General features: G+C 44.3%; 2 protein-coding genes across 9 annotated transcripts in view; one reads left to right on the top strand and one right to left on the bottom strand.

Annotated features, from left to right (window-relative positions):
* The window catches only part of UBE2F (ubiquitin conjugating enzyme E2 F (putative)), an 82,676-nt gene extending 65,286 nt beyond the window's left edge, over positions 1-17,390 (top strand). For 4 of the 8 annotated variants that reach the window (XM_075094089.1, XM_075094090.1, XM_075094091.1 and 1 more), the window contains one exon: positions 16,568-17,390. In XM_075094089.1, coding sequence (XP_074950190.1) covers positions 16,568-16,618 — 51 coding nt within the window. In that variant the 3' untranslated portion in view covers positions 16,619-17,390. The remainder of the gene's footprint in view (positions 1-16,567) is intronic. The other 4 variants (XM_075094092.1, XM_075094088.1, XM_075094087.1 and 1 more) reach the window with 1 other exon arrangement.
* Positions 17,391-20,253: 2,863 nt separating this feature from the next.
* RBM44 (RNA binding motif protein 44) overlaps positions 20,254-23,627 on the bottom strand; it is a 45,255-nt gene continuing 41,881 nt past the window's right edge. The window contains 1 exon segment of the mRNA XM_075092511.1: positions 20,254-20,897. Within this exon segment, the coding sequence (XP_074948612.1) occupies positions 20,642-20,897 (256 nt within the window). The 3' untranslated portion in view covers positions 20,254-20,641.

Below are 23,627 nucleotides of genomic sequence, written 5' to 3' on the forward strand. Positions count from 1 at the left end.
TTAAAATACCCTAATGTCATCTTGCATGAATGAGTGGAAATAAAACCAAAATGTAACTTTGCTGTTATTGGAAGGATGTAGTATAATATCCAGCTCCAAGGTGTTATAAGTAGCCTAGTGTTTTGCTAAGTGTGTAGAGATATGAGATCTGGCATGTCACATTACTGGACTGTTTCCTGCTGCATGCTTGCCAGAAACCTCAGATTCACGACTGGCAGCTCTGCGCTGCTTGCTTGAATTTCTGCTTTCATCCAATTTATTTTGTAATTTATTGAGACAGAGTAGGTTCCTGCTCTAGAAGAACTTGAGGAGCAACAGATGCAGGCACACCTGTCACGCAAAAGCAACGCCAGAGAATTCTGGTATGAAATAGTAGGAAAAAAAAATGGAGTCAAGAAATATCTTCCACCTCATGTAGAGTACCTGGTGGTGTTGGCTGTTTTTTGATTGAAGGGAGAGATTCCTTTCTCTGACTCTTCTGCATCCACAGCATTAGTCTCTGCCAGCGCTTTTGGGTATGGTAGCTGATGGCTCACTTGACACAGCGTGAAGGCATTATGCCTGACAGCATCTTGCTTGTGGTGTTCTTATCTATGAAACCAAGTTTGCGTACATGTCAGCCAAGGGAGGATAGCACACTGAATATTTGTCAAAATAGTCTTAAATTTCATTTGATAACCTGTTGAACGTGGCATAAGAAAGTGGTAGATCAGTAACAAACGCATTTTTCTGGCATCTCTTTCTAGCACCATGTCAGTCCTGACTTAAATATTACCTTGTTTAGCCTTGCGTTCAATTTGGCAAGGTAAATGGAGAGAAGTGGGTTGGTTACAGCTGCCAAATGAAGTGTTGTCAGGGAGTGGGTCTTTTCTGTGGATTCCAGCCCTGTGTTGGCAGACTTAGGAGGAAACTATCGGAAGACTTCAGCTTGTTATCGTGTACTGACTACCTTGTCAGTAGTGTGAATATGCAGTAACAAAATCTATAAAGACAGAATATTTTTTTCCTGGTATCTAAAAAGAGCTTTATCTCAATAGTAAAACATTTACCATGTAACCTGCAAATTACTTTCCATGTAATACATTTTATTACTGAGCAGAACCTACAAATAAGGTATTACTTTTGATCCCATGGCCTTCCAGTGAGTGTATGGATTGATCATAGCCACCATTCTCACACATATGGGGTCATGTGGCCAGGCCTGTCCGTTGGAGTCAGAGGTTGTTAACATTGATCGCAATTTCGGCAGATTTTGTACTTGTGTTTAGCACTGGGGAAAAAAATCAGGCTTTCTATAAGTTTCATAGGAACAGTTCAACAACCATGTCTATCCAGAGTCCTTTAATCATGGATCCCACTGGATTTTCTCATCCTGAGGATATCGTAAGGATGCTGGTTATTACATGACTTCTTCTCTACTTAGGTGGTACTCTCTGCTATGTCAGCTTATGGTCAGGCACTCTAATTTTGTGCTTAGATTACCAATATCTATCCTAGAGGGTTAGGCAGTTGCTTTTACTGTGTTTTATTTGGCTCTGACAACAGAAGCAACTTCTAATGGTGCTGCTGGCCAAAAGAACCTGATGGGGTACATACTCACTAGCAGTGAAATCTGTAGGGATGAGATACCTAAAAATTGCTGTAGCTGTAGGTAGCTGGGTTGCTTGCGTTACCGCAGTGAAGCACTGATCTAACACTGCTGGGGTAGTAGCCTATCAGTCAAGTAAAACTAAGTCCTTTATAACTTCCAAAGTACTTAACAGTGCTTGTTGTAGAAGCCAACAGCTGCGTTTGGTTCTTTAGTGTCATTAAGCATATGAACCCATGAGCTGAAATCCCTCTTGAAAAATAAATAAGAATTACATTTAATAGGAGAAAGAGGCAGTAAACCAGGTTTGGACATATTTTTAATATTCAATTTATTTCATGTTGTCTGAAAATTTGCAGATGTCAGTCTGCAAAGCTTAAATAGGTACATAACCCTGAAATATTGAGCAGGCAACAACAAAAATGATCCTTTGGTTTAAGACTCTTATTTGCTTCATCAGGAATGAAAGTTAGTGTTTCACCACTGCACATTTGGGTTTTTTTTTTTCCACTGGCTGTAGTCATGGCAAGCTTTTCATCTTGTCTTGATTTTTCTTATAATGATTAGTAGTAATTAATTGTGAGGGATTTCATTTTGACATCCTTAATAATAAACTGAAGAAAATAAATCTAAAGAAAAATAGGGTTTTGTTTTTACTTTCAGTACCATGAAGCTGGTTAATGTTGCTTTACAGCAGAATTTGGAGATACATTTGACACTTATTTTTGTGTGAATAGAATAGGATCTGATGTCTACGAATTTAGGTTGATCATCCAGCATTGCAATTTTGAGCATAGTTTCTTGCAGATGGGACTTAGTTATACTAATGGCCAGAGTGCTGAAGTAGATGAGGACACGTTACCATGATGAGAGGACATAGTTACCTCCTTTCTCTGCTGAGGTAGCAAGGGACCATAGATGCTCAGGCATTTTCATTTCACTCTTAAGTTGCTGATAAATTTGATCTAATGCCTCGATCTTATTTACGGCATTTCATCAGTGGAAACAAAGCACACTGATGGAGAGCTCATCGTGGTTTTGCTGCTTTGCAGGTGGGAATGTAGTGATGTAGAGAGGGAAATTATTTACCCTGGGTAGGACAATAAAGCAGGGGGCATCTGGGCATTCATTTGGATTCTTTTAGTCCTGGATTAATACCCTGGCATTTAAATGGCGTTCTATTTCTTACCGTTTTCTTAATTTTGGCTTGAACGTGTGTCAGTCTTGCTGTAATCTTCCAACACAGACAACCTCTCTCACCTATTTTCTCTCTGCTCTGGCAAGTTCAGTTGTGAAGGAGTAAAGACAGACCACTTTGCTGTGCTGCCCTTCTTACTTGTAGGTGCCAAAGGTTCCTGTTACACAGAAAAGCTAAAATGCAGAGAGGAAGAAGAAACCAATTTTGTAATCTAAGCTTGACGTTCTACTTTTTTTTTGTCTGCCTGCAAAATAAATCCCTTTTCTGGTTTTCAGAACTGAGATTGGACTGTGGTTTAAATCAGCACTGAGGTGCCCTGACAGCAATCACAGCTGAGACTCTGGTCCTGAGGGTTTTCTTTCTTACCTCTTAGAAATTTCAACCCTACAATCAGCCCATGTTTGTGATAAATAGAGTAGAGAATGTTTGGCAAGGAAATCAGAGCGAGTCTTAAGACTGAGTCCCTAACAGTAAGTAATATTCCATTCTGAATTGGTTCAGATAGCCAATTCTTCCTTGAGGAGCCCCTCTTTGGCACTGCGTAACACTGAGAAAAAGAGGCTTCACCTGGGTTTTTGAGACTGTTCTTGTGCTGCTGGGAGGAGAGTTGCTCTTAATGGCTTGGCAATGGCTGCATACTATTCACTCATCCTTATGATGAGTGGTTACTCATCCATGATATAAATTACTATATTCTCCAGGCAGTCTCATATATAATTCCTTGGCTGGAAGGAAATTCTCTCTTGTGTGTGGTGTAAGTTGGTGGCCATCTTTTTGAAATTAAAAATAAAGGCTGCCATCAGAAGGATAACTTCCTGAACAAGGCAGCACAGTACAGATAGCTACTAATAAAGGTGGAGAGAAAAAGAAAGTTTTTGCCTTGATTATTAGAAGCAATCAATTTACCATAATTAATGTAAATTATTGTAAGTGGGGAGAGATACAGAACTGCAGGGCGCTTCAGGTTTAAAGTAATTTTTTGATTAAAGTTTCCTAGGCTGTAAAACTATAATTGGGTAGGGGAAAGGAGGGGAATCCATCCATATATTATGAATTAAACAAGCTGGTCTTGAACATACTGCAATATGAGAAAAGAGTAATTAGGTGTAGAACAAAGGAGTTTCTGTGGAGCTGAGAGTGAGGGAATTACTGAGTTGACAAGCCCAACACTTTCCTCCTCCATTCTCAAGACTAAAAATTATACTTTTAACAACATGTTCCTATGATCGGTGTATCACTCTGGTATGGATATATGTGTCAACCTCAGTGCCACTATAGTTTTTGAAGGACTTCTGTTTTCTATCCTTTCACTTCTCTGATAAAAGTTGGATATTGTTTTGGAGACTGTCAGTCTGATATTCTTGTAACAGCAGCAGAATAATTTGAAGAAATGTAAAATGATGGATAATGATGAAATTGAGTAAGGAGACACTGGGAAACTTTGCTAGGCAGCTGGCAGGTTACATGAAAATTGGCTTGTGTTTTTAATGTAACTGCAAGTTAAAGGTCTTGATAAAACATTTATTTCTTGCTTGCTTATCCCCAGTGTAACCAATTAAGCAGCAGTTCTGAATCACATTAGGAGGGCTGTTTGTTCTGTAACCATAGGTTTTCCAGCACTTCCTCTTTGAGACATTTTCAGAAGGTATTATGCAAGAGACTCTGCAAGCTCTCTGGACAACCTGTTCCCATGTTCCACCACCCTTACAGTAAAAAAAACCTTTTTCTAATGTATAAAAGAAATTTCCTGTATTTCAGTTTGTTCCCATTGCCTCTCACCCTGTTGCTGTGCTCTACTGAGAAGAGTCTGGCTCTGTCTTCTTTGCACCCTCCCATCAGGTATTTATATCCATTGAGGTCCCCTCAAGCCCTCTCTTCTCCAGACTGAACAGTCGCGGTCAGTTGCTTAGTCTCGTTTTATGACAGATACTCTAATCCATTAATCATTTGTGGCCCTTTGCTGGGCTCACTCCAGTAAGTTCCTATTTCTCTAGTCCTGGGGAGCCTGGAACTGGGCCAGCACTCCAGATGAGTCTTATCAGGCCTGAGTGGAGTGAAAGGATCACCTCCCTTGACCTGCTGCCAGTGCCTTTCATAGTACAGCCCAGGATGCTAGTGGTCATCTTTGGTTCACGGTCAGCTTGGTGACCATGAGGACCCCAGGGTCTTTCTCTGCAAAGCTGCTTGCCACCCAGCCAGGCCCCACCATGTACTGGTGGAGGGTGTTATTCACAGGCAAGACTTTGCATTTCCCCTTGTTGAACTTCATTAGGTTCCTCTCTGTCAAATTCTCCAGCATGTAGAGGTCTGAATGGCAGCACACCTATCTGGTGTATCAGCTAATCCTCCCAGCTTGATATCATAAGTGAATTCTGCCTCTTCATTCAGGTCATTAATGAAGAGGTTAAACAGTATCAGCCCCAGTATCAACCCCTAGAGTACTGCAGTAGGACTTTGTGCCACAGACCACAACCCCCTGAGCCCAGCTGTTCAGCTGGTTCAGTCCACCTCACTGTCCATTTACCTAGTCCATACTTAATCAGTTTGTCTTGGAGCTTCACTGAAATGAACCTTTAGCAATTGCTTTGCTATTTAGTCTTTTTTAAAATTTTTTTGTAAAGGAATAAGGCTTATGCAGTAATGTCATCCATCTGTCCCCTTCCCTCATCCCAGCTTCCCCCTCACTCCCCGTAGCTTTTGAACACACATATCAATTTCTATCAAATTTGACAGAGCAGCAGAGCCTTTACATCCAGTTCCCATAACTGTCACAAAAGTTGTCAGCAGCAGCAAAGAGAGGATGGTCTGTGAGCAAGCCACCAGGAAAGTCTCCCAGGCAAGCAGAACCATGACCATGTGGGCTGTTGTTGGGCCTGTGTGGACCCGTGCAGCTCAGAGCAGACCATGCACTTTGCCTTTGTCCCAGCCAGTGGCAAGGAGACCTGGATGCAACACAAGAGGGCTGTGGGAGGGTGAGGGAACTGGAGTTCTTGCTGGGAGAGAGGAGGTTGTAAAGAATATCAAGGAAAAGCTGTATTGTGGCGGGGGTGGAGACCGGTAATGATAGTCTGCAGATCTGTAGGCAGTCAAATTTTGCTGTCTTTGCTTGCTGAATGTGTCTTTTAAAGCCCTTTCTTGATTTTGCTAGATATTCCCTAGCTGTATGGGTAAAAATGTGTGGGTTGCAAATACTCTTGCACATTAAGTGAAGCTTTATTCTGGTAAAGAGAACTACCTGCAAGCTATTCAAACGCCACGGGGAGTCCTATTACTTCATAGTGATCATGAGATCTGCATATTTTGTACTTGCATTTGTCTTTCTTCCTCTTCTGTTTTTAGCCATGTTTGAAGTAATTAATAATCACACTCCTGTATACATTAATTTTAGGGGAATTTTGCACAACTCTCATCCTTTCATTTTCAGTACTGCTGGCTCTTACTCCAACAATAGAAAGATATATGCTATTAAGATCGCTTAAGAAGTAATTGAGGTCAAGGCTTCATCATCTTGCGTTATTAATTCTCAAGGTTTACAGAAAGAGTGGCATTTTAAAACCTGTTGTAAAATTGTATACTGTATGGTACTAGCTGCTCTGCTTGCATGCATTCTGCTATATATTTCGCTGTGTCTGAACATCTGATTGGATTGCCTCTTACCATTTTTAGTTGTTTTCAATTCAGCTGTAAACTGGATTTCTCCTTCTCTACTTTCACTCTTTCCTGTGATCTTGGAATTGTTCCCAAGGGTTTGCTGTGGGATCCAGGGCTATGGCAGAAAAGAGTTTGAGGCGATACAGCTATTTCTATACCCATAAAGCCAGTAAGAAGGTATTGTTTTTAAAACTTAGTAATGTAAGAAATATTTTGCCAAATGTGGTGAATAGTACTTCAGGAATCCCCTTGGTCTTCACTGGGTTTCCTGACACTTTATCTCTAGTTGCGGTATGTCAGGAGATTTCAGGACAGTTCTCCAGACAGGTCTTTTTACGGGTTGATCCAATTAATCTTTGCAAAAGAAATGCATAAAGACATAGGTAAGCTATAATTTAACCTCTTTCCTATCTTCCTCTATTCTTAACTGGTTTGTTTCTTCTTGGTGTCTGCTTATTTTACCAGGGATCTCAGCTGGTTGTCCCAGAGACTGTAACACTGATACAACATACTTAAAAGTATAAGTAATTGCTTTGCAGGGTCATCATTACAGATGGTGTCTCTAAGACCTCCAGCACTCCAGTCTGGAGTGCTGACCTCATCTTTCTTTTCAGTGCTACTTTTTGTACTATGAACATGTAGCAGACTTCTCCATCCAGGACAGTCATCTCCATTCCTTTGGCCTGTTCTGTGTGTGTTTTCTTCCACTGCTCTTCCAGAGAGACTCAGAGCTACCAGGATAGGTCTGGGCCTCCAGGGACTCCTCGGGCTTTTGATTTGTCATCTGGGTCCAAGAATTTAAGATGCAAATTAATGTTTTCATCTTCAACTTGTTCAGTGCTGGACTTTGTCAACAGCTCAGCTGATGCAGTTGACTCTTAGCTCAAGGAAGGGCAGGCAGCAGAGTGTTTAGCACTTGTCAAGTCAGGGATATCATTAGAGCTGACAAGGGGAGGCATGCCCAGATCTTGCTCTTATTATGTTTGCTGCAGGCAAGCTTTGTCAGGCCCTCATCTTTCGGTTTGTTTGCATTGTAGACTGTTTGAGTTAGTCTATTGCTTAAATTAGCATAGTCTCATCCTTGCTATGCTGTTTTACTCATGTTTGAGTTTCTCATGGGCCAGGATCTGTCTTTGTCCGTTGTCTAGTATGAGGTTTTCCACTTAACTTCGTTCTCTTGTTTAAATTGATAGTCCTGCACCAGCCCTTGACATGCTGAAGTCTCTCGTACTAATAGGAAGTATCTGGTTTCGAACATTTTCTTCAAGAATACAGCTTTTTATTTCTAACAGTACAAAACTGACGTGATGAAAGTGTGAGGGTTTTTTTAACTTCTTCAAATAAAATAAAAAATTCACATTTATTCCTGGACACTTAATCAAGTTACAGCCTTTGAAACCTTTTCCCAGTGAGTACAAAGTACATTAAACGACATGTGTAAATGAGCAACAGCACAGCTGCTAATTGTGCTAACAGATGTAAATAGAAAAAACATTACTTTTCTAATGCTAAAAGTATTTATAGAAACTATTATCCATCTTTCATAACACTGATTATGGATGGAGCCTCTTTCAGATTCAGCAAAGTTGATGGAACTTTTGCAGATGGTTTGACTTGCTGAGGTAATGATAGAAATGTGGAAAAATTGCAGGTATTTTAAAGCTTTTGTTTTATGTGCTTTAGGTAAATCAGTGGCTTAAAAGGAAAGCATTCTTCTAATGAATGCAAAGCAAAAGCATGGCGTTAAAACAGAAACATACAGGAGGGTTGTTGAATGCAAACAAAGGGTCTGACCTCTTTGAGCTGAGTTTCCCATGTGCCTCACCTGCCCAGTCAGGTTGGTTTGAATATCATTAGGCTTGAGTAGAGTATGACTTGCAAAAACCCTCTCGCCAGACCCAGGCAGCTCCCATTTCCTCTGTGCTTGTAATTTATCCATTAAGACCTCAGATCTCAAGGACTTGCTCTCTTGGGAATGAGTGTCATCCTTATGGGTGGAAGTGCATTTGCAGCACAGAGGAGGTTAACATCAGTGTAATTGGGATGATTCAGGTAATTTTCTGGAAGGACTTTCTCTGTAACCCTTTCCAGCAACTGAATCGACAAGACAGCTAGTGTGCCTGGCACGCAGGGCATTGGAGGAACGGGGAGACAAGCACCTGCCATAGACACTGAGTGACCAAGCAATCTCTGTGCTCCCTGGTTTAACTCCCGGGAGGTTTTCTTTGTTTCCAGCAACCTGAGCAAATTCATAAATGATAATAAGCAAGTCGGTCACAGTCAGGGCAAATCCTCAGTCATTTGGCACTGGGGCCATTATGACAAGAGGACTTGCAAAAGTCTCCACCATCTGCCTCCAGCCAAGCTGCTCTGTAAGGCAAAGGGCAGATTGGGCAAGAGCGTCCAGACCTGCAAAGCATTTGATCCAGGGAACGACTTTCTTTGGGAAGCTGCTTTGCCCTCTTCAGCTGGCTCAGTTCCCTCGCCTTGGCACAAATGGGATTTAGATGTAGTTATCCCTGGCTACTCCAGCAGCTTTCACACCCTGCCTCCTAATCCATAGCCCTTTCCTCTTCTGATAAATTCATAGTGCTTTTTTTCCTTTATCTATGCTTCACTGGCAAACAACAGAAAGTTTGCAGAAGCATGAGGGAAATGGTTCATACCTAAAATCTGAGAATCTCGAACAAATGGATGTGCCTCTGCATGTTCAGCGTGCTAATGCTTCGCTCTCTTTGCAGCACATCTTTGACTTCTCCCCAGAGCAGTGTCCTGGCATGCAGGTCACTATTTTTCACATCAATTCTGTAACCTACCTATATGTACAGCTATTTTTCAAAAAAAGGTCCAAAACTTAGTGCTTCTCTTCTTCCCCACCATGCTGTTTTTTCCAAATAATCACAGTAAAAACAGCAGTGGTGTTTTTTGGGTGTGCTTGGGGTTTTTCTTCCCCTGCAGTGAAAATTCCACCATTTTATTCCCCTTAGGACTTAGCTACCAAAGAGATCTACTAAAGCATTTTCTCATCATTTTGCAAAATCAGAATTGCTTGATGTCTAGAAACGGTGTTTAGAATCTGAAGTAGAGAACACGGGCCATGAAAATTGATGCAGTTTTGACTGCACCTGCAAGGCATGGGAGCCTGAGGGAGATACCTATTTATAGGTTTTTCACCCCCCACTCTTTCTTCATAGGACTCAAATTTAATTACAGAGCTTGGAAAATTCTTCAGATGGTGTAGAGGCTGAGCTAAACAAAACAATGACAGGGAAATGATAGCAAGGCAGGAACGTGAACTGGAGAAACACCTCATACTTGAGATTTTTTTTGTATTACTCAGAGGTTTCATTCAGCTCCTTTTTAAATGGGAGTGGGTGTGTGGGGCTTGATTGGCATGAATTCCTGTAAGATGGAAAAGAAAGAACAGGTCACTTTAAATATAATTTATAGAGCTAATGGATAAATCTACCTGGTTGTTATATCTTCCTCCTAAAGCTTTGGCTGGAGCTGAGCAATGTCATCGTGTTCCTGGTGCTCAGAAGACCCTTTTACTAAACTGCACTTTAAGTAAAGCAACAAGTAAGGTCCTGACAGAAATTGTTTGTAATTTAGCCTTGGTGATAAACTTTGGATTAAGTTAATGTTCTGTTAAAATAGTGCATTATTATTATTATCATCATCATCATCATCATCATCATTATTATTTCATTGTTTGCTTTAACACAAAGGCAGAAAGGGCAGGAGCAATTGAGTATTTTTGTGATTTTTTTTTTCTCTGTTTGAATTTTACAGAATTGTAAATCTAAACAACACGAAGGGGGATTAGAATTTGTCACAGTATCTGGGTTGTAGTAGGCACAATCGAGGGACAGATGTGGTACATTGTGCATTTTCCTTCAAGGACTGGCCAGCGTGGCCTTCAGCCTTGGTCTCTAACACATTTGAGGGTGGAAACTGAGATCAATATTGTGAGTAGGAAGAAGAAAAATTTTGCTAAATCCTGCGGTGTGTGAAGGGGTACCAGTAGTGGGTATATTAAGGGTAATGAGCTAAATCTACTTTGCTTTGGGCTTTTTTTATTGTGTGATTATTAGGTGTACATTTGTTTTACATTAAAAAAAAAAAAAATAATCCCTGAGATAAAGTTTCCATTTCAACTTTTCCAAACATCTCTGGTAGCTGTCACAGAGAAGTATCGTGTTTGCTTTGGATAACTGAGGAGACCTTCCTTCTTTTTCAAATTAAAAGCTTAATAATAGACAAGCAGTTAATCAGTACAACTTAGTGCAGTACAAATTATTGAAAAAATAGTCTCCTCTCTTAGAGGTGCCAAACCAGGTCAAACCCTGTTTTCAAAAAGGTACCTATTTCTTGAGCGTGCGCTTCAATATGCTTTTACAAATTGTGGACTGTGCTTCTCTTCTGGAGTTGAGGTGGCTGTTTTCCTTTTGTTTCCATAATTGTCTATATATCATCTCCCAAGCATTTCTCAAAGATACATAATTTGTGATAAATTACCTCTCTGGCCAGCGACTGGGGCTGATTATGCCTTCAGTGTAAAATATCTTGTAGTAACAACTTTTTATAGTCTGCCATATTTTTTAAATTTCATTTCAGTGTGGCATGTTTTTAAGATGAGCATCTCATCAGTTGAGAATTAAGTAAATTGTTTTAATATTACACCGGTTAAATATTTTTTTAAATCTAAAGTTAATTAGATAAGAATTTCCTTTTTAATATTTATGCAAATCATTGCACATATGCTGTCTGGTAAGAGCATACAGTACAAATTTAAATCATGAAATCAGTTAAGTTGTTTGAAATCAATGTTTTGGCCAGAGTTCTTATTAAAAATTTTTTTTTTTAAGGCTATTTGTTGAACTTCTTTGTATAAACAAAGCTTCTTTGTTTAAGTACAAAAATACACCCTGGAGAAGTGCAATGGGATGCATATTTTAAATTCATGGTCTGTGCTGTAACACACTTTTCAGCTAATGATATTGTGAAATACATCACAGCTTATATTCCATACTGTTCCTCCACTGAGGGATTTTGATTTTTTCCCTTCAATTGATTGTCCCTGTATGATTTTCATCAGATGAAGTGGTGACTTGGCCAGCATTACTCATGCAGTAAATACTTCCCACGGGGCTGTTCACGTATCACTCTTCTTTCCCTCTCACCTCCACGCAGCTCAGGGCAAAGCTGCTTTGGGTCTGCTCCAAAACTGTATACTCACTCTCCCGTTTTAGATGGCTTCTTCTCATAAATGCATTAGAGAACCGAGCACCTTCAGAGCTGGACTTCCAGGGTCTTGCTTGTACTGGGTGAGGCCAGGGACCTGGAGGTGGGGCAGGGGGGGACACACTGTAGCCCAGAGCTTGGGAGCTACAGGGGTGGCGTGTGGGGCAGGGCAGTGAGGCCCTCGCTCCCCACTGAGCTGTGTCCAGGCTCATCTATACCTCTTAGCATCCAGCTGGAGCTGGGAGAGGACCTGCTATGCTCTTTTGGAGCATGCTTAGAGGAATTATGTTTTATTTTGCTTACATTTTTCTTAGTTTGCTATTCCCAGCTGATCATCATATACCCTTTTTCCTTTAAAAAGTAAGGGGAGGAAGGCATTTGTTCAATCATATAACCTGATAATTGTCGTGTCCATCCTGTTACTGTGCTTGTGTGATGGGATGGCCCTTGTGCTAAGTGGATACTGGCATTGTCTGAGCTTCCATTTCCCATACTGCCTACAAGGCTAGTGCCTAATTTCGGTCCCAGAATCACGTCACTCCGTTTTGCACAGAGGATGTCTAACTCCTGGCTTCGCACCAGGCACAGATCTCTCCAGTCACATCTGTGTGTCCTTCTACCCTAGAGAAGGTAATGTGGCTGGTGGTGCTCCCAGATGGAAACCAAAGCCTTGTTCCTCCCTACCGCCCAGCACATTTCCAGAGAAACCAAAGGCAGTTTTGTCCACCTCTTACTCCATCTATCTTCTGTCTTGAAATCTGTGACGGTAATACTGTACAGTGATGTTGGTGAAGGGGAAATGATGGTAGTTTAAAATTAGATTTCCCCTTTGAACAGCTCTTCCGGGTATTTCCAGCACTCCCTGATGGCCTGTAAGGGCTTAATGGCTGGCTGAGTTGTTTCTGATGATGTTTCATGTTTAATAGCATCAGTGCTTCTGCAGTAAAACGTCACAGTAACAGTCAACACTCTCCCCCTTCACCAGTCATTGGCCTGACAACTCTGATGACATGATGCCTCTTCAGCATAGAGACAGGCAGCTGTGCCTCTGGCCAAGCTAGCAGTGGGACGTGATCCAGGTGCAGAGGGACGTGGCAGGAGCCCCACCAGGCAAAGTAACCACTGCCATCAGCTAGATGAATGTTCTGGCAGGCTTTAGGTTTTTTTAATAAGCGTAGCTATCTGGCACAACCTGCCTTCTAGACCATCTTTCTAATAGTCCTACACTTAGGAACTGTCCTTGAAGGCAAGTTAAGAGGGGGTAAAATGCACTGCATTGTGTCACGGAGAGTATCAGGGCAGGTATGTACTGCATGGTGGTGGGTGCTTGCATCCACTTGGCAGTGAACAACGTGTCTCCAGGTCCATTCTCTGTGAAACGAGTCCATTTTCTTCCCCTTGGCATTCCTAGCAAGATTTCGTATGTGCTTCTTTATAATGCAGAATATGTGCTGCTCTGATTTATTTTTTTTTTACTTCTGATTATTCAGGTCTGCACATAAACAGATGTGCAAATAGAAGAGTGCCCCCTTTTAATCAGGACCTGTTAAGCCATATGGCATGTGAGGATGGAATATTACAGCTATGGGATGAGAACCTGCTGTTCAGTACCCAGGTTCACATGCAGCGAGTACAGTGTTAATATATTCTTGACAATGCTGTCAGTTCCATCATCTGACAAGTCAGCCTAAGTGGCAGCATGGATTTCTGGAGCATTTCTTCTCCACTGAGGTTAAGTCAGTGCCAAGAGTTTGTCTTCCCATTTGAAAAGGTACAGGTAAAAAAGCAGAGGATGCTCTGAGCTGCATGTACCACACTGCTTTCAGATGTTGTAGATACAGTGAAGACTCCGTTGGCTCTACTCCGTGTCCAGTGGTGTTTCTTTGCCTAGCTTTTTCAGTGACCTGTCTCTTGGAGAATCACAAGAGTAGGAAAGTCCAAGAGGCTTCATGTATCAGGTGCAGTGTTGTGACCGACGTGCTCTAATGTTGTGAGTGCCCAAGAACAGGCTGACAGCAAGTGTTGCTGCTGTGAGCGATCAGTCCATAATACTCAGAACGACCATCATAGCCAGTAAATGAGAGGTTTCCACATTGTTTGCTGGAATTGTAATGGAGTAATTGTTGGAAGTTAGTAATTGTTCTAGTTGGCATCAACGTATCAGAGTTGAAAACAAATTCAGAAGGTCACTTTTCTTTTGTTTGTGTGATATTATAACAGAGTTGAGGTACCTAGAGATTCTTCTTGCCTGAGGCAGCCTGAGATCTGGGAAACGCTCTAATAGACATGCTGTCTTTAAGTAGTTACTTCAAAAACACTACAGCGTGATATTCTGCTATGATAACTGTCATCACAGGATTGAAGTTGCCCAGTATCTGAAATCTTATTTAAAATGAAGACAGCATTAGCTCTGTAGCATTAGTTTCTTAAGACACTTAATGTATGGTTGTATGAGCATGGAAACGGGTGTGCTTGCAGCAGAGTTAAAAGTCACTACACAGAATATTGCCTTTAGCAGGTGCCGTGTTGTACCAAAATAGCCGCTCCTTTCTCCTAAAAAGTGCAGGCAGCCTGTCTCTAAGGAGCAAAGGGATTTCTGCAGCCCTAAAGAATTGGTTTCTTTCCAGCAGTCAGTCCTTGCAGGGTTCCTCTCCACACCTGGGCTCCTACTGCCCGATGCCAGGGTGTCAGGCATCTTACAGTGATTTCCTGTAACAGATGCTTGAATTTATATTCTCTGCTTTTATTTCTTCCAAAGCACAGATCTGTACTTCTCTTGAGAAGAGCCTCTAATTGCATTTATACTTTTGTGTCCACGCCTATGAAAACTTTTGGCCTTAAACCATGTTTCAGACTTCAAGATTCAGAGCACTTTGCATATAATTTTGTGGACATCTCTGTGATGCACTTTATCAATTGGAAGACAAAATCACGGGCAACACTGCTGATGGATTGTAGTTCTCTGATCATTTGATTTAGGACTTTAACCATAAGACAACCTTTACCCTCTTGCTGACAGAAAAACTCATCGGCAGAAAGCCAAGCCATCGTAAAGGGAGCTGATCAGGCAGTCTTTGAAGCATGGTGTTGGGTCTGAGGAGATATCAATGCATTCTGAAGCTAGCTGCAGCAAAAATGCTATATTACTGGATTTTTCTGGTCCGATGTGATATCTAGCAAAATTTTTAGTGGCAGTATATAGCTAAATGCTGATCAAGACATGGGGGGAAATCCACATTTTTTTTAAAACGGGGGACACACAAGCTAGAAGCAGGCAGTTAGCCAAGGGAGGGGACACTTTTTAGCTTTGACGATTCCTGTTTCTATTTTAAGTATCACACCATATATTTCAAATTTTAGAATGGGTTACTGCGTGCCCCTGCAAGGGAAGACAGCCATATTTAAAACAAGCTTCACAGTTACAGATGACTACTTGCTACTTTTCAGACCCTCTTAGCAGTATTAGTACAAAGTTATGGTGCATACTGCAGTGCTCAACTTTTATCTACTGTTAACAAAAAAAGTAAAAGTCCTTGAACAATGAACGGCCATTACTTGCACGGGGCACTAAATTAAGTGTTGCTCTGCCTGTAAAACTTCATTTTATTTAGCTCTTTGCTGAGTGGACTGTACCAGAACACTCAGTGTGCGTTTGAAGGGCATCATTTTATGTATCAGCAAACCTGGAGCTGCTCTCTTTGATGAAGTACGTTGTTTAAAGCAGCAGCGTGCCTTGCTGCGATACCTCGGGTCGTGGCAGCGAGACTTTGTCCCTTCCTAGTAAAAGCAGAGCCTTGACTTGGGTGAATAGAGGATTTTGGTGCTTCTGTGGCCCCTGCTCTCTGGGCAGCTCCACTGCACCAGGACACTGCATTCAAAACCTCTTCGTCGGTTGCTTGTGTTGGTTTTTTATATTCTAGCCAGCACGCAACACTGCAAGCTGGAAATCGAGTAAGAAGCACTTTGCTGTTAACCGCCCACTTGAATCTGGAGCACAGGCCGCTTGGTGTGCTTGTGTTGAACGTATTTAATGACAGGCCGTAAGCATGTGAGGCAAGGTTCAGGCTCAGAATAACGCTAGAGGAATGTAGCATCTGTCTGACATCCCAGCTAGGACAAGTGTCAAATGAGGAAAGTATGTCAGAATTTCTCTCATTCGGCATCTCCGTGCTTTCATAACGATAAACTACCAGGAATGTGCGCTTTTCCATAGACACAGAGGTTATATAATAGTCCCGTAGGTTTTCTGGGGAGGGCTGCAGGTGTGTGTTCCCTGCGAGCCACTTTAACAAACAAGTAACTTGGATGATGAATTTCTAATTTTCTAGGCTATATTATATGACCAAAAAAACTCAAAAAATCAGTGATTATTTGCTTAATTATGTGCTAGCTATACCGTTACCAGAGAGAGGCCAGAATGAATATTTGGGACAGAGCTGCCTTAGTACCCACAGCTTTTGTAACAGTTCCTGCCATAGCCTTGCCTCTCTTACCCGGTGAGGACAGCTTCCCTTTCTTCTCTAAAACCATGGCCAGATCTTTGCTGTGCCACTAGCTGTGACTCAGCCTCCTGGCACCAGCGACCTGTCAGGCGCAGTCTGTTTGTACCTATGGTGACAGCTGGTGAGGACAAACCCTTTGTTCAGTTCAGTCCCCAGAGGAGATCACCCTCAGAGCACGGACGTCTGCTTGCAAGGACTCGAGCAGTCGCCCCAGTTCTTGTACACCATGTCAGAAACTGGTACTGGCTCTCAGGGAGAGCACTGGGCCTTTCACTTGGTGGAAAGTTGACCCCAGAAGTGCTAACGTGAGAATCCAACACCTGTGGTCCTACATGAGTCCCTCTCTGACATGCTTGGGGTAATTCTGACTGTGTTTTCCTCTAGGAGGACTTTCGGAATAAAGTTGAAGATTACATTAAGCGCTATGCGAGATGATGAAGGGAGATGGATGGCAGGACCATGGCTTCCACACTAGGGTTGCCCTTAACTTCAACAACAAAACCAGCCCGGATTGTACTAGTCCTGTGTCCATGTTGTACTGAAGAAGAAAAATAACTTCATAACTTGTCCATGTTAAAAGGAGAGTTCAGCATCAATACAGCAAGAAATTGTGTATGTTGGTTGAAAAAGTTGTTTGCTTACTTTTAAAAAAATGTTTACTCTTCTGAACTGTACTGTATATCCTGTTGATGAGATATGCTTGAGAAGTTAAAAGAAATCACTATTGAAATTGTAATTACACTTTTTTTTTTTTAACTCTTGCCTGGTTTGGAGGGGGGAACGAAAAACCTAAACACAGAAAAGGCGGTGTGTTTTTGGAACACTTCAAGTTGGCAATAAAGTAGTCTCCTGTGAACCAAATCACAATGCTGTTGCCTTTGGTGAGCAGAAACAATCCAAGCTTTTTCCAAGACTCATTCAGCTGAGGCTTAGGGCTTGCCACAGCGCAAGTGCTAAATGCAATTCTGCTTCTGATATTGAAGTTCTTGGTGATATTTAATGTGAGTACGTTTTTGTCACACATTTGGAATTTTTACATTGTTATTTTCAGCTCCTGTTTGAGCTACGGTATTTTTTGTTTCTATTCGTTGTGTGAAGTAGTTAAAAGAAATATAGGCTAATCCGTAACTTAAGTAAATGTGTAGTATTAGTAAAATTATATATATAAAAAAAAATTTCTCTGAAAATTTAGTGACAGAGATTTTTTTTTTTAAGAAATCTGCCTTTGACTTTCTGACCTGGATGTGGTGAGGGAGTATCAGACGCTGTTCGATCTGATGAAAGTGAATTCAAGCACCGTTACCTGGAGAACACCTAATTGTGTTCTTCAAACTTCTGCACTGAAAGTGAATGACTAATAATGCAGCTGAGAATAATAACGCACTGCACCCTCTCTTAAACACTTGTGCGCGCCTGGCTTTCTTGGTAATTTGAAAGGATATGATGCTATAATTGCCTTTTCTGTAAGTAGCTGTCTATCAAACACAGAGTGAGTATGTGCAAGCAGGGATCCTTCAGAAGGTAGTAGCACGTACCTCAGGAGTCACTTCAGCGTAAATGCCGTGAGAAGTGTGCCTGTCGTGTGCCAGAGCTCCCTCCCTGCTGCTGCCCCCGGCCCAGGCGCTGCCCGGGGCTGCCGAGCTGAGCTGGGGGTCTCAGCACAGCTGCAGAGCCCCACCTGCATTTCGCTTGTGCGATCGCCCAGAGGAGGTGCAAAGGAACCCATTCAAGCTTTTATAAATAGATAAACCATCAAAATAAATGTTTGTGTGGCTTCATACAGAGCAAGTGTTGTGTGTGACGCTTGGGTGTTGGCTGTCGGGTGTTCAACCCCCAACTGCCAGTGACGATGCTTCATTCTTTCTTCTGCAGGCATGGAAGGAAACCAAAATTGTCTCCATTATTAGCATGGCAGAGCTGGGTTGCAAATTTTAAGCACGGTGCAGCCTTGCTTAAGTTTTCGTTGTGCCTTTTGCCTTACAGCTTCACAGGCTCCTGGACGCATTCCTGGAGGTCTAGGAAGGCAGGGAAATGAAATGCAGAGGTTGGCACGCGGGAGGAGAGCCTTACCCTGAGCTTCATCTTCGGATAATATTGCCACTGTGTCTATTTAAAATGAAACATGGATCAGCATATTTTAAGCAGGCAACTGCAGTGAGAGATCTTTGCTGCCAAAACAGTAATGTCAGGGAAAGTAAGGAATAAAGAAAGGTTGGAAAATATGCCCTGGTTTTGCATATTAAATCAGAAGGATTTTCAAGCTGAAAACACAATAAATTTGATTTAAGGAAGCAGAGTGCTCCTTGTTGAAGCGGCACCCTCGTACCCTTATCACCTTCCATCCTTCAGCAAAAGGGGTAAAAGTCCCTGGTTTTTGGGCTGTCGCCCCCACCTGGCTCCCCTCCCTTGCCTGGAAGCCACCGCAGCTGCACCCAGGGCCAAGCACGTGGAGGGTGCTGCTGCCGAGAGCCAGGAAGCGCTGCATCAGAGCCTGCGGCAGGTGTGGGGTACCAGCAGCCTGGGTGGGCACAGAGCGAGAGATGCAGTGTCACAGCCCACCCCCACCTCCTCATACAGCCCTGCTTTAGGATCCCTTCGCCATGTTTTTGCTTACCCGGAGGAGATGAGCAGAATGTTAAAGTTGCGATGCTGTGAAACACTGTACAAACGACTTAAGCACCAGTTTCTGCCCCTCCAGAATAGAGGGGGGGAAAAAATGTTGCACCTTATCCTCATCATAGAAGAGCCCATCAGCTCTCAGTCCAGGAAAATAAACTGAATTACTTTTTCCTCAACATGAGGAGCTGGGGTTTTTTATTATATATACATAAATATATCTGTATATTTGTGTGTATTTATATATATATATATTTACATGAATATTTGCATAGATGCAACTAACCCATATTCCACCCAGCCACCCTTGATTTCTGCCTGTCACTGAAGCCTGGGGTGTCACGGGGAGCACTGTTCACCCACGTGGCCAAACAACAGAAGTCTCGTGGGGAGCTCCCCGCCACCCTGTGCCCCCGTGGGTCCCCCGCAATGGCAAAGAGCAAATGGTCCTGTACGTCCCCAAAGTGCTGCCTTCCCTCGTGGATGGAGGCTCGTCAGCAAATAGCGTGTGTGCAGGAATCGGCTTCTGTAACTCCCCTGCAGCTTTTGGAACACCTTTATGCTTTTTTCTTGGGTTTTGGATTTTTGGGGGTTTTTTGAATTTATTTTTATCCTAGGCAGGTAGCCATCTTCCAGAAAGCCTCTTCAGCTCTTCCTGGCTGCAGAGCCCTGGGCACTCCCCATCAAATAATGCTGATTAATTTTTTTCTTAATTCTTCAACTGACCCTGGAAAAAAGCCCCAAATATAAAGTGGCAAAGGAAAAAGTAGGAAGAGGAGTCAGGACTGGGCAGCGCAGGGTTGGCCAGGCGGATGGCTGGACGTCTCACAATGCGATTTTGGGTGTTTTGGGACGCATGAGTGCCAGGGGGGACAGCCGCTGAGTGCCCCAGGGGAACCCTCCTGAGGCAGCAAGGTGCTGAAGGAGTCTGGAGTTGTTCGGAGCCCTCGGGGATGGCACAGACCGGTGGCAGGGCCAGGGTCCCCCCCATCCGGGGTCACAGAGGCTCCTTCAGGGCAGTGAGGGGGGTGTCCAGGGGGTTTCACAGGGGGAAGCGCATAGGGTTCACACCAGAGCCGGGCACCTGGTTGACGTATGTATTTATTTATTTAGGTAGGAAAAGCACCTTATTCCTGTTGCTCATCAGCGCAGGGCACCGCCAAGGCCGCCACCGGTGACCGCCAGCTTTCACCCTTTGCTCCCCATCTCCCAGGCAAAACCCACCCTGTGCCAGCCTCCGCCTTGCGAGGCGCCTTTCCTGGTGTGGGAAAAAAAAAAACACCACCAAAAAAAAAAGGACAAAAAGAGAAAGCCATGACGATTTCATCTCTTGGGGTTGCACCCAGACCCACCGGCCTCGCAGTTACACCCACTGGCACCTCCCAACACCGTGCTGGCAGCGCAGGGCCGGCAGGATTTCAATCCCCCCCACACACACGCCCTTTTCTTTCTTATTTAAAAAAAAAAAATCTTCCTCTTGATAAAACGATGCTGTGGGGTGTCAGGAGGGAAGCGGGTGGGAAAGATGTGGCAGTGCCGATGCCTGAGGCAAGCCGGGCTCCCCGGTACCCCAAGCGCCTGCGGCAGCCTCGCTGGCCACTGGCACCCCGTATCGCCAAACAACCGAGTCTTAAATGATGTATTTATTTGGAAACTGCCGGGCGAGCGGCAGGTGCACGGTGCGGAGGGTACCGGCGAGGGAGGAGCCATCGGTGGCGTTATCGTCTTTGCCTCCAGGACTTGGTGCCCCTCCCCAGGATGCTCCTCTGCCAGGGTCTTCCCAAAAAAATGGGTGCTTTTGGGGTCCCCCATCCCTCCCCTGCACCATCTGACAGGGCATCCCTACACGATGCCCTCGCTGCGTTTGCTCCGCCACACCACCAGCGCCGTCATCAGCAGGGTGACGAGGACAGGCAGCAGGATGAAGGGGCAGAGGACACCATTGGGGGGGTCGCGCAGTGCCCGGCCGGAGGGGGAGCAGTTCCTGAAGTACTGCTTGTGGACGGCCACAAAGAACTCGTCCACCAGCCGGTTGGGCCAGTAGCAGTCGAGCCTCTCAGCGATCAGCGCCGTGCAGTTCGTCAGCTCCCCGTAGGTGCTGCAACACAGACAGGGGCACCGGGGTGGCACCAGGGACCCGCACCCAGCCGCGAGCACGCCACCGCGCCCCCCCCCCCCCCCGTACAATAGTAAAATATTATAGACTTTTATTATAGCTCTGTGTATATGCTATTTGAGCTTCAATTTCAGATTGTTATCTGAGCTATTTGAATTTTTTAGGTAAAGTTGTTGAGGTCGTAGGTAGATAAGTACAGCAATATGTCTTGGTTGGTGTGGTTTTTTTAATTCCCATCAAGTTTTGCCACTTTGAGCACACCTCAAGTGCTCACCCACAGCAAAAAGTACAAGCAGTTTTTCATTTACAGACAGCAATGACTAGACAGATATTACTTGAAATTCCATTTTTAATTGCCTGAAGTGTGGGGGGGATGTTGCATATGAACAACCAGCATGCTTTTGAAGCTCATGTCTCAGCAGTACCACACTTTGCTGGTCCGCAGGCCCATGACCCATCCCACCAGGGTTGTTTGAGGGGTTGGGGATGGGTTTTTCAAATAATTGGGAAACAAGGAGCAGCCCTGAGCGAGAGGCACCACAGAGAGAGGACAGCCCCTGTGCTGGCCCAAGCAGCCACCCTCCCAGAAGGACCAAGGGTTTCAAATCCTACAGACTTTAAAACTGGCTATGCATAAAAAAATATGAGTGCGTGTGTATATATATTTATTTTCCCCATCGCAATTACTCACATCTAATCCTAGAGAAGCAGACATAACCAAAACTCAGCTTGACAATTAAAAACCCGCCTGGGGGGAAGAAATATTTTATAAGTGGCTACCCAGCTACTCGACACAGCCTCTCTGCGTCTCGCCTGGGTTTTTGGGCAGGCGGCGGTTGTCTTGCGCTGCCCATCAGCACATGGCCGCACTGGAGGGAGGCCCTGCGGAGTCCAGTGAGTTATTTAACAGGCGCCGGGAGCTACTAAAAGCAGCTTCTGCTCAGCATCCCAATGTGCAAAATTGCTATTTCCCGCTCATCAGCAGCCTTAGCAGATTTCAGGAGCTAAAGCATCTTCAGGCACCAGAGGGAAAGAGTTAACAGCGAAGCGAATAAAAGCTATTTTTAAAACTGAAGGGCCGTACAGCAGCTGACTTGCCCTTCCCCAGCTCAGACTGGGCTTTCATGCTGATAAATAGCTGCTCCCATCGTTACACATGAAAATGTGCAAGTAACCAAAGCAAAATGGTGTTGGCAAATGAAATCATGAATTGTAATTACACTTCGCACAGAGGCAGCATCCGTACTTCAGCGCTCCAACAGCTCCATGCACTCCAGCTGGGGAGAGGATGGCCCCGGGGAGAGGAGCTGAGCGGCTACAGCCCTATAAGCAGCGCAGGGGAGCGATGGGGTGGCCATGGCACTACCCTGTCTGTCTAGGTGTGGAAGGAGGGCCTTCCATCCTGATGGGGTGTCCGCAGCTGTGGCTTGAGCTACCCTAAGTCTCTTTTATTTTCACACCCCTGGTTTTGTTAACACTGCCCTGCTCTTGGTGGGATCTCATCCTCAGCAGGAGCAGGGTGGCATCGCAGGCACTGCCACATGCTGGCCTCGCACACCCCCAGAGCCCAACGGGGAGCAAGCGGGGAGGGCCTGGAAGGAAAAGAAAACATTTTCAGCAACAGTGAGAAATGCAGAAGTGATACCGAGAGCTGCAGAGCTCCTGGCCAAGGGAAGGCAAGTCTGGATGGTCTTCAAGAGATGACTTTCTGCCCTTTGCTTACACAAAGCACTACTTGACCATGATAGTTTTATGACCAGCCAACTAAAAGCAAAGCCTAACTCACAACTGTAGCCAAGCGCTTTGATGTCTTCCACTTTATCTCATAGACCCCTGGCAATCCATAGACACGCACTGCCAGCCACCGACCAAGTCTCTCCCCACCAGCTGTGGGGGTCCTGAGCTGCCATGTCTCATGGTTTTCAGAGACCAGTCCTGCAAGACTCTGTCCATCTTCCATCCTCACATGCAGAGCGCCAAGACACAGAGCATGGAGGACCTTCTCATTACAGGTGCTCCGCCAGCTACTGTAGAGAGCTACCAAAGCACTCCATTTGCTGGGATACGGCTGAACCAGACTAGTCAGGCTCAGGCTGCTGCTTGCGGTGCCTTGTCAGAAGGGATCACAATCCCACCAGCGAGCAGCAGTGTTGATGCCCAGGGCTGAGCATGCTCTTCCCTGCCACAGCCACAGTGAATCCGTTGCATGTCCAAAGCAGCATCTGGTTCTCCTCTCGCCATAAGCAGAGCAGCGTTATCACGTTAGCACCATGCCAGCCTGGTCCCACAGGGGAATTCAGCCTGTGCTGATGGTGAAACCTCTTGTGGGGTTGTTTTGCTGCCCAGTACGACTGCTCTGCCCTCCCCTTGCCACCCACCTCCCACCCCACAGCCCAGCCCTGGAGGGTGATGTCCCCCGCCATGCTCAGTCAGGCAAAGCTGAGCCGAGCTCCAGGAGCTGCAGGGATGAGCATGCTATTTCTAGTGTCCAGAAAAAAAGTGTAATCCTCACTCACAGAGTGAAAAGACTCTTTAGAGGGAAGGGAGAGTCAAGTTTTTGACTTTCACACAATCCTACAGCTCACCTGCAAGCCTCTGTCTCCCAAAACACCATCTCCTCCAGCTGAGCGAAGGCACAGCCCTGCCAAAACAAAGCCTCCAGAGATTATATCCTTCCAAGTGGGAGAAAGGCATTGCCAAATCTCAGCCCTG

Source organism: Phalacrocorax aristotelis, chromosome 5 (genome assembly GCF_949628215.1).
Source record: "Phalacrocorax aristotelis chromosome 5, bGulAri2.1, whole genome shotgun sequence".
Lineage (NCBI taxonomy): Eukaryota > Metazoa > Chordata > Aves > Suliformes > Phalacrocoracidae > Phalacrocorax > Phalacrocorax aristotelis.